Genomic DNA, 11227 nt, shown 5'->3' on the forward strand with positions numbered 1-11227 from the left:
AAATAGTTAAACTTACTGTTTTGGAAAGGGAAAAAATGAGCAAGAGAGTCCAGCTCCTGGCTCAGGTATGTTCTCTGCACTGGCAATTCTTTGCATTATTCTGTATTTAGGGGCTTGATCCTGCTCCTGTTGAAGTCAATGGCAAAACTCCCATTGGCTTGAATGGTGGGGGGAGGGGTGGGGATCAAGCCATTAGTCAGAATAAGGACATAGGATGTAGAGATGGGTCCCAGCTCTGAAGTTCGGATTTAGATCTGAACTTTGCCCCCAGCTGATTGGGGGGCAGAGTGAGGGGGTTCAGCTGTGGGCTTCTGGATCAGTCCCATCTCTAGCATTACCTGCTGGATACAAGCTTTTTAAAAGAAGGTAGCTCAGACTCTCACATTCACAATGTAGCACATGGTGTTTTCCAGCTGGCAGCTCATCAGTTAACCCTGTAACTCAGTGCAGTGAGTTAGACGCCGAGGCTGGGAATGCAGCATCCTCTCCTTAAAAGGATGAACAGGAGTACTTGTGGCACCTTAGGCTTGGTCTACACTTACCCCCCAAGTCGAAGTAAGGTACGCAAATTCAGCTACGTGAATAACGTAGCTGAATTCGACATACCTTACTTCGAACTTACCGCGGTTCAGACGCGGTCCACACGCGGCAGGCAGGCTCCCCCGTCGACTCCGCGGTACTCCTCTCGTCTAGCTGGAGTACCGCAGTCGACGGCGAGCGCTTCCTGGTTCGATTTATCGCGTCCACACCAGACGCGATAAATCGAACCCGGAACTTCGATTGCCAGCCGTCGAACTACCGCGGTAGTGTAGACATACCCTTAGAGACTAACAAATTTATAGAGCATAAGCTTCTTATGCTCTATAAATTTGTTAGTCTCTAAGGTGCCACAAGTACTCCTGTTCTTTTTGCGGATACAGACTAACACGGCTGCTACTCTGAAACCTTAAAAGGATGAAACCTTGTCACAGCTCTGGGGGTGCTGGCAGGCCCCTCCAACTGCACAGACACTGAAAAATCCTTAGATTGCCCACATCTACCAAAGTAGGGGGGCTCTATGACACAAAGGGATGGGGCCCTTGGCTCCCACTCCCCGAGTCCCTTTAGTATGGTCTCAGATTCCCTAACCCCAAAAGGGGTAGAAGGTAGCAGTGCCAACTGCCTAGTGGGTCATCCTGTGGCTTGCCAAACCTACCTTTCCTGGCCAGTATACCAGCATTGGCTTCTTGTAGACTTAGAGTGGGGCTGGTAAAGGGCCTTCCCGGGGGCAGTACCCCGGAAGGCTCCCAGGAGTCTCCCCAGGGAGCCGTAGAGCTGCCATCTGCTGTCTCCCAAGGCTGGCCAGCAACTGCTGGGAACGTCCTGCTTTTAAGCCTTTATTCCGCTCTTGACATGACTGACAGGTCCAGCAGGGCGGAGCCAACCTTGCCCAGAGCTGCTCTTTAACCCCTTCATCGCCAGTGCAGGGTTTATACACGCCATCACAGACCTATGGGGATTTCTGGTTCATTTAAAAAAAATGTAACAGGCCTATGTAAGGATTGCTTGGGAATTTCCCCATCTATCAAAAGTGGATACTACTACTTATTCCTTCCCCGGGGTGTTGAGGGATAATTGATTAACTTTGTAGAGTGGAAGCACTTTGAAATCGGCGAATAAAAGTAGCTGTGCTTATCTATGTCCATAGGTAGTGAACTAAATTTATAGAGCAGTGAGGAAACACTGTTCAGATCTCATACAAGTAATCACACCACTACTTTCATTTTATTTTTTTATTCCCCACTTATTTTTGTACCTTAGTTGACAGTGACCCACATTTCATCATCCATCTGCTAAAGAGCCAGGAGAACATCTGCTTCAATATTGACTCAGAGCCTGGAAAGATCCTGAACTTGGTTTCAGATCCTGATTCTGGTAAGAGAACATGAATAGCTTCCATTTATATAGCACTATGCATCCCAAAGGATCTGAAAGGCCATGGTTTGGGGAAAGGAATATGTACCAGGTTCATTGTGATGATTCTTGCTTTACTGACTGCTGTCAATTCTAATCAAGCCAATTTTCCTCTGACCTGAGATGGAGTTCAGTGCAGCTACCCCTGATTTATGTAGATGTAAATGAAATCAGCATTAGAGCACACTCAAGTTGCAGAACAAGCTTGCTGGGCTTAATCTCAATAATGTGAATACTAAGTCGGAGCGTGGTATCAGTTCCCTGGAAACTGGCGTGATGCTTGTAATGTTCTCTACATAACATTGACATTAAGCAATCTACAGGGAAACTTCTTCCTACGTACTTGGCTTCCCAGTATTGCTCTTTGCCTGTCAAAGCTGGCAGTCATTGCTGTTCTCTGTCTGGATTGTGGTTTTGAACAGGTAGTCTATTAGTAGCTTTCCATCAGCAACTCAGTACAGTCCCTAGACTGCCAGCTGGCACTGGACTGAGCAATGGGTGAGCCTGGGCAGTTAGATGAAATGTACTTAGATGTAAAATAGAAAAAGCTCACACCTTCTTACAACCCTGGCAGCTACCATCTTAGGAAATTCAAACGAGCACCATAACATGCCTGCAAGGTCGTGCTCAGCAGTGATTACACAAGCACACACTTTGGATCACTTGCAGACAATAGAATTAATGACATCTAATGTGTTCCATTAACACTGATCTATAGGATAGACATGGATAGACTTCTGCAGATGCACCAAGAATATCTTATCCATTCCACTTGAAACCTGCCGCTGTGGGGCTGCGTTTCTTTCATTTGCACTTTCAGTTGAGCACAAAGAAGAAAGCAGCGGGAGAGAGAGAAAGGAAAAAAGAAAAGTCGTCTTTGGGGCCAAGCAGGAAATCAAATTAATAACTAAGTCCAAAAACTGTGCATTGGGAAGTGGTCTTCTCTGCTCAAAGCACTTTAGGTCTTATGATTTGTTTGTCTCCTATGACTTGAATAAGTCTCTGGATTACATGGCAAACTCATGGAAAACATCACATACTCTACTTTTCATAGGGATCGTGGTCAACGGGCAGCTCATTGGGGCCAAGAAGCATGAGAATAAAAAACTGAGCACCTATTTTGGCAAAATTGGATTCTATTTCAAAAACAAAGGCTTGAAAGTAGAGATCAGCACAGAGATGATCACCCTGAAAGACGGGTCTTACAGCACCGCGCTGTCCTGGTCCGACACAGGAAGCATCATTCGGAAAAGGTAAGAGGAGGCGCATTTCCAATGTACTTTGTGGAAACTATTTGGAATATGTCGATCCCTGTGGATCTGAGGGCAAGAATTACCCTTGAACATCCCTGGGGAAATGAGCCTGGCTTGGCTTTCTAATCCTTCCTCAAAATGAAGAGAATAATGTCCTGGTTCATCCACTGAGCAGCTGTATGTGTCTAAGTAGCTCAGTTGTCACTGTGGCTATAGATGCTAATATTTCTTATTTGTTTTGTAGTAGAATTCAGGGACCCAATCAGGGATCAAACCCCCACTGTGCTAGGCGCTGTACAAACACAAAACAAAAGGACAGTCCCGGCCCCCAAACAACTTACAGTCTAAGTATAACGGGAGAAATGGATGGATGCAACAAACTAATGGGGACAGCACCAAGAAATAATAGCAATCAGCGTGATAAGCAGTGGTCTCAACAATGAAGCCATTATGAACAGTTTATGTTTATGAATAATAAAGGCACCTTGATCTTTTTTGTATTGACCCTACATTGCCATAGTGAATGAGCCCGGTGCTAGGCAATAGGAACTTGTGAGTTCTCATCTTGACTCTGCCACTGAATTTGCTACGTAGAGCTGGCCAAGTTAGTGAACTTCTCTGCCTCGGTTTCCAGATGTGAAAAAGGAGAGGGTTATCACACTCACCCTTGCATGGATTTGTTGGGCGGTAACGAAAGCTCTGTAAATCCTCATTAAAAACTGGGACTGATTAGGTACCGCATTCTTCACACGTCATTGTGCACAACAAGCGAAGTGCCTCAGCTGAACCAGGGACGCGGCTCTCATTTCTGTTTTGTGCTTCCGCTAGGCTGCTTGTGTCTGTGAAGAAAGACCGCAGTGTCACTATCGCCATGGACACGGAAATGTCCTTCATGGTTTTGCTTCACCGCGTGTGGAAGAATCACCCGGTCAACATTGATTTCTTAGGGATCTACATTCCCCCTACAAACCGGTTCTCACCCAGCGCGCATGGGCTGATAGGTAAAGACCTGTGGCCAGGTGGCAGGAGGAGGGATCTGATTCTATTGGTTTTGGCTAGAACTCTGTGTGCTGGGGAAGAAGGAAATCATCAACGAGAGGAGAAAAAAATCCCGTATCTAGAATACTGTTGTTTAACTTTCTATCAAAATAATTAATTGGCTTTCCCATGAGAAATTTTCCTTTAGGACCTGAATGGTTCTTAAGCTAACAACATTCAAACACTGGGCCAAATCCTCCACTGGTGTAAGTGGGGGTAGCGCCATTAAAGGATGCTGATTTACAGGAGCAGAGGATTGGCCCCCTGTATTTTAGGGCCAAATTCTGCCCTCATTTATGCCAAGACCAGCAGTGTGGTCAGCAGGTGGCCTTTCATATCTACTTGACTTCCAGAGCTCAACGCTCAGTTTTATGATAGTGCATCAATAGTCACAGGGCATGTAATAAGATAAGGCCCCTTCCCCAAAGACGTTATGATCTGAACAGAGGACAGAAAAAAGGAAAGTAATAGAGCAGTTAGGTATGTTAGTTCCAAGGTGATTTAATTATTTACTTGCTGCCACTTAATAGGAGACACCATAGAAGGTGTGACCAAGTCAGTGGATAGACTTAGCCATTAAGACAAACCTTTCTTTGTACATCAGTGAACGGTCACAACCCCAATTCGGTGCTTCTGTGCGACTATGCGACTCACCAAACCCAGCACGAAGCATGTGGAAACCAAAGAGGAATCATTCTCGGTCCCCAGAGTTCAACTGTGGAATGAATGTATAGAATAAGCCAGGCTGATCTGGAGTCTGACCACTTGCAGGACATCTGCTCTGTGACCAAGGCTCCCCATCGCAGCCAATTGGTGAGGGGAGAGGAGCAGAAGAAAGAATTAATGACCTCCCCCACCACACACACGCCTCACATCTATGTTTTTCCCCAGCAGAGTCCCCTCTCTCAGGGAAGGGGGAAGAGCAGAAGACTCCTGATACCTCCTGGAGATCTTGCCCTCTGCAAATCTAATTTACCTGACAACCATTTCCATACCACAGTAAAGGGGGATACCCTGAGATGGAAGGGTTCTTTCCTGTGCAGGTCACCTTTAAAAACAAAACAAAACAAAAACACCCTCATCACCCTTTTTAAAATTCAGGAATCCCTAGGAAAGTTCCACAGCAGAACAGAACTAGTCAGCAGGAGCTTGCCTTACCCACTGATCTTCCCAGTCCCGCTCTGCTTAAGCAGAATCAGTCAGCTGGCTCTAAAGCAGAGCACCCATCTCCACAATGTGGAAGGTCCCAGCGCATTACAAAGACCAATTTGCATGCTTGGGATTGTTGATTTTTAAAATGTGCTACACGACGGCTTAAAATGTGATGGCTGAAGGCCGTGACATGCGAGCAGTTTTAACCTTCTCTTTGGTCAGGCCAATTCATGTCTGAACCAGAAGTGCATATCTACAATGAAAGACCTGGTCAGGATCCAGAGAAACCAGAAGCAACCATGGAAGTGAAAGGACACAAACTTACTGTCACCAGGTAGGAATTCTGAGCAAACTCAGCCAAGAAAAAGATCAGGCCCTAAAATGTTTGGTAACCTCCCTTCTGAATGTAGTCGATGAAAATATCTCTAATTACATAGTCATTCTCTAACAGTGACTTCTTAGCTCTGTGATTCCCCCCCAATTTCTTCTGCTTACATGTAAAGCATGTTTTTTTTCCTAGCTGTCAGCACAGCAGATCCAACACAGCACTGAAAGTCAAGCTGAGTTCTTTCCTGTTTGTGTATCACCACTAGTAATAAAAAACCCACTGACTAAATTCTGCCCTTCGTTACAACTACGGAACCCCCATTGCCTATGTCCTCCAAAGTCTTGGTTGGGCAGTCAGCTACATGGTGTACTCTCTGCACTAGGGGGTCCATGGAAACGCCTCTGTGTTGCTGCAAATACATGGCTGTGCCAGGACGTGCTGGTTGGGAGCCAAGGAGCAGCTACTCTATGCAGTGGATTTCACCCTGAATATTAGTTTAGAAAGTAATGCTGGTCTCAGGAGGAGATTAGCACGGTGGGAGAGCTAATGGCAGCATGACTCCTCTGTGGACTGTATTGCAAGTAGGGAGGCCAGGGACTTCTGAACAGTAAGAGTAGAGCAGGATTTCCTTATGAATCTGCTGCTTTTAGGCTACGCCAACTCAGCAGGAAACCTCTGCCTGGCTTTTAGGAGGAAGTTTGTCTGGCACAAACTTACACACACTGCAAAGCCTGTCAGTTATATCCTTTACCTTCCCCGGGGAAACAAGACCGTAGCATGCCTCTTCAGGAGTCAGAAATACCTACAGTTCTCCCAATTAGTACAGCTTTATACCTCGCTTGCAAGTGAGAATAAATGTGCTCTGAACAAAGTATCCCAAATCCAGCAAAGAATGCAAAATGGAACACAGTCCCTACAGAGCAGGAACGCGCAACAAAGGGCCAGATCCTAGGAGATCCAACACCACATGGAAATCCACTGGCTATGCCCCTACTGTTACCATCCTAGGCAGTTGGATGCGGAGATCTCCGCCTCATACTGGTGATGGCAGAGTTGTCCTATGCAGCAGACACACAACTTTCAGCCCTAGCTTATTCATTTAGGGCCCAGTTGTGCCAACCTTATTTGTTGTAATCAGCGGGACTGTGGGTGTAGTAAAGTACTATTCAATGTGCTCCAAGGTGGCACAACTGAGTCCTTACTCCACTGTCAAAGATACGGACTTCACCTACTGGCAGAACACACCTGGCCAGTTGGCTTCCTACATTCTCCCTGCTCTTGCCACTTAACGGTTCGGAAGCTTTGTTAGCAGCACATACATTGCACTGGGGTTTGAAGCTTATTTTTCATGAGAATGAAACATAAAAGGACAGCAAGGACTCGCTCCATGTAGCATAGAGGGGGCAAATATGGAAATCCTGCTCTGTAGGATCCTTCAGGTTGAGTATCTTCCAGCCAGCATAGACAGTGCTCCTCCGCACAGATGGTCTATGTCGTCAGGACCTGATTCTGACACTCATGTAGTATCATACTCCACAAATAGTCCCTCCGGAGTCAATGGAGCTACTTGTGGAGAGAGGTATTACCTAATGTAAGGGTGTCGGACTCTGGCTGTCAGCGAGCAGCATGGCTCATCATACAACATGATGGGGGCTAATTTAGCTACAACGAGTCAGGAAAAAGATCTTGGCGTCATCGTGGATAGTTCTCTAAAGATGTCCACGCAGTGTGCAGAGGCGGTCAAAAAAGCAAACAGGATGTTAGGAATCATTAAAAAGGGGATAGAGAATAAGACTGAGAATATATTATTGCCCTTATATAAATCCATGGTACGCCCACATCTCGAATACTGTGTACAGATGTGGTCTCCTCACCTCAAAAAAGATATTCTAGCACTAGAAAAGGTTCAGAAAAGAGCAACTAAAATGATTAAGGGTTTAGAGAGGGTCCCATATGAGGAAAGATTAAAGAGGCTAGGACTCTTCAGTTTGGAAAAGAGAAGACTAAGGGGGGACATGATAGAGGTATATAAAATCATGAGTGATGTTGAGAAAGTGGATAAGGAAAAGTTATTTACTTATTTCCATAATACAAGAACTAGGGGTCACCAAATGAAATTAATAGGCAGCAGGTTTAAAACAAATAAAAGGAAGTTCTTCTTCACGCAGCGCACAGTCAACTTGTGGAACTCCTTACCTGAGGAGGTTGTGAAGGCTAGGACTATAACAATGTTTAAAAGGGGACTGGATAAATTCATGGTGGCTAAGTCCATAAATGGCTATTAGCCAGGATGGGTAAGAATGGTGTCCCTAGCCTCTGTTCGTCAGAGGATGGAGATGGATGGCAGGAGAGAGATCACTTGATCATTGCCTGTTAGGTTCACTCCCTCTGGGGCACCTGGCATTGGCCACTGTCGGTAGACAGATACTGGGCTAGATGGACCTTTAGTGTGACCCAGTACGGCCTTTCTTATGTTCTTATGTTCTTATGGCTTACTGCAGCTTCGCTTCCAAAAGCCAGTTCATTTGATTTTTCTCACTATTCTTTTACATGGGTGAGGTGGCATCAAACATCTGCTGCCTCCATGCTCAGCCCCAAATGGCAGCTGAAATGCATCCCCCACGGAGGCAGGTACAATCACACAGCTTCGGTTACTACAGCTTGCAGTTTGGTTTGTGTTATGCTTTTATGGAGGTAGGAATCTTCTATCATTCAAGTGGAGAGGCCGGATGATCAGCCCTAGGCACACGCAGGCAGCGCCTGCTAAAGTCAGACTATTGATGTTCAGGCCCTATTGCTGCATTACCTTTTCTACTTGTACCATCACCACCCATCATCTTTGTTGCTCTCTTTATTGCAGTGGGTTGCAGAAGGACTACAGGACAAACCAAGTGTTTGGAACCAATGTGCACTGCTGGTTTGTCCACAACAGTGGGAAGGGTTTCATTGATGGCCACTATAAAGATTATCTTGTTCCTCACCTGTACAGCTTTCTGAAGAACCCCTGAACGGCTACAGGCTCAAGCAATTTGTAAAGAAAAAAAAAATCCCCCCTCCCCCAGACAAATATTCAGACTCCTTGGTATTCTCAGTGTAACAAAGCAGGCGAATGTAATGAAAGGTGGCTAGCAGGTATCTAACTTAAGGGGCCATTGCTCCATGAAAGAGTGTTTCAAAGTGAAGTACGATGTGGTAAAACACAGCAGGTAGCTTTTCTGTATGTAATGAATATAAACATGTTTAAAAGCTTATTATAATAAAGCTACTTGTTGGAATCGAGTATTGTCTCCTCCCTGCAATGTCTGATTTGGGTTGCTATCACTCGATTGACTATTTCAACTAAAAGATTTTTCAGAAGGCTTGTAAAAGTGACGCAAAGGTATTCTCTTTCTCGTAGTTTATGGCAATCAAATACAGAACAATATTTAGTGCTTACATATCACTTCACATCAGCTAAACACCGCAAACTAGCTAATGTAGCCACCATTAAAGAATTATATGTCCATATCAATTTTCATACCACTTACACAAGAATATAAATCAGGTAACTGTGAGGGAGAAGGTTGCGCTCCGACTACAGAAAATCACCAGCACAGAAAGCTTCACTTCCATCAATGGGATTTCTATCACCATAGTCATCCTTTCCATTTAACTGAAGCACAGCCATTTCTAAACGTGCTTCCTGACTAAAGAAATAAACTACTCATGGGCAACGAAATTGGGCTGGGCTTTCAACATGGAAACAGATGCATCATACAAGTCAGTGTGGGCAATACCAATTTTATTTAATGCATACAAAATAGAGAAACTACAAAAACAAACCTAAATTCACACATGCTCTGCAATATTAATCAATTAAAATTCACAGTGAAGATGTCAGTCATGTTGCACAGAAATATAAACTGGACTTCTGGAAGGAATCAAGGGGAGTTCCCAACACAAAAGAGAAATGCCACAATTCAGTAAATGGAAATACTGTAACAGCATGAAGTGTTTCAAAAGCCAGCTTTGAAAATCCTCTTAAATATGTATATTATTATTCAGTAAATGTGTGAGTCCAGCTTCAAAACGGAGGAGTGGACCATTTGGGCTCAAGGAATGAGGGTAGGGAACCCAAGGTTTTTTTTAAATGGGTACCCAAAGTTAGGTTCCTGAATTGGTATTTAAGCACCTAAATAGATAACCTGATCGACAAAAGTGCTGAGCCTGCACGAGGTTAATGAGATAGCTCAGTGCTTTTGAAATTAGTTCACATAATTCTTCCCTCCACCTCTGCCCAGTCTTGGCCAGGTTCTCTTGAAATTATTCCTTGCTTTACTCCACTCTAGCATGTGGCCTTGAGCAAGTCATTTTTCTTTCTGTACTTTAGCTTCCTCTGTCTCTAAAACATGGACGCCACCACCTGTCTAGCTCTCCGCCATGCTGGGAGGATCAAGAGTTTTGAACAAGTGGGAAGTATCGTTTTATGTAAAACTTTCTTAAAACAAACTCAGCTGCAACAGATTGTTTTTAAAGCCACTTTTTGTTACTGCTCTGCAGTGCATCACCTCTATTCCTGGAGTCAAAAGGAGCCATTTTATCTGCAATTGAAATGCTATCTCAGAAACAATTCATTGCAGTGGATGTATGAAAAATCCTGCAATCTACTATTTCACCGGTAGGGGTCCCCTTGAGACCACAAATTCAACAGTGAGTGCGCCTCTTATTACTAACATGGTGACCTGAACTTTCAGCTTGCTCAGATCAGCACAGCATCCTGCACTGTCTAACCATTAGACTAGAGGAAGAAGGAGATTTGCTTGTTAATCAAGAACACCACAGTCAGATCTTTTCAAGGAAACTCGCTCAGCCTAAAACTACTGAGGCAAGAAAGAGCAGAAGGTTAGAGATTTTTATTTTTTTTAATCAAGACTAACACTGGATTCTCCAGCCAACCTACCCCAACCCCCCCGAACACTGTCCCCAGTGTTCTCCGCGAAAAACTAAGACTCTCTCAGAGGAGAGCCCTGGCAGCCTCTAACCCCCCAGAATATGCTACCAGCAGCAGCTCCAGCACAAGCCAAGACGACTCCGGTACTACCCCATCCCTCTCCAAACGAATGAGATGTGCTCTGGGCACCAGCCCCCCTCATTTTCCTGTCTATAACATCATTAGGAAACAGATTGCTGCTCTACTTCCTATTATCCCCCCACTGCATCCCCATCCTTCTGCCCAGCCACATTCACACCTTTACCTCTTCACCTCCATCCTCTCACCCAATTACCCAGCCTCTCCCCACCCCCAAAACCTTCCCTCCAGCCTGAGCCAAACTCATGTAAATGCCTCCCTCCCTCCTGTCCACCACCTCTTACATCTCTCCCTCTGGTATCCCCAGTCACTTCAATGATTCAGCTCCATCAAGTTATGACAAAACAAAGCCATGTAACTATTACCAGTTACCCTCGTCCACCCTCCCCGTTCACCCCCTATTGCTTGTCTCCCTCCCTTCTTGTCTTCAGTTGA

At 45.0% G+C, this 11227-nt stretch overlaps 1 protein-coding gene across 1 annotated transcript in view; it reads left to right on the forward strand.

Annotated features, from left to right (window-relative positions):
• ITIH2 (inter-alpha-trypsin inhibitor heavy chain 2) overlaps positions 1-8732 on the forward strand; it is a 40580-nt gene extending 31848 nt beyond the window's left edge. The window contains exons 17-21 of the mRNA XM_065419451.1: positions 1801-1914; positions 3008-3206; positions 4035-4207; positions 5619-5730; positions 8585-8732. Of these exons, the coding sequence (XP_065275523.1) occupies positions 1801-1914; positions 3008-3206; positions 4035-4207; positions 5619-5730; positions 8585-8732 (746 nt within the window). The remainder of the gene's footprint in view (positions 1-1800; positions 1915-3007; positions 3207-4034; positions 4208-5618; positions 5731-8584) is intronic.
• Positions 8733-11227: the final 2495 nt, after the last annotated feature.

The sequence above is a fragment of the Emys orbicularis genome, chromosome 1 (assembly GCF_028017835.1).
Source record: "Emys orbicularis isolate rEmyOrb1 chromosome 1, rEmyOrb1.hap1, whole genome shotgun sequence".
NCBI classification, from domain to species: Eukaryota; Metazoa; Chordata; order Testudines; family Emydidae; genus Emys; species Emys orbicularis.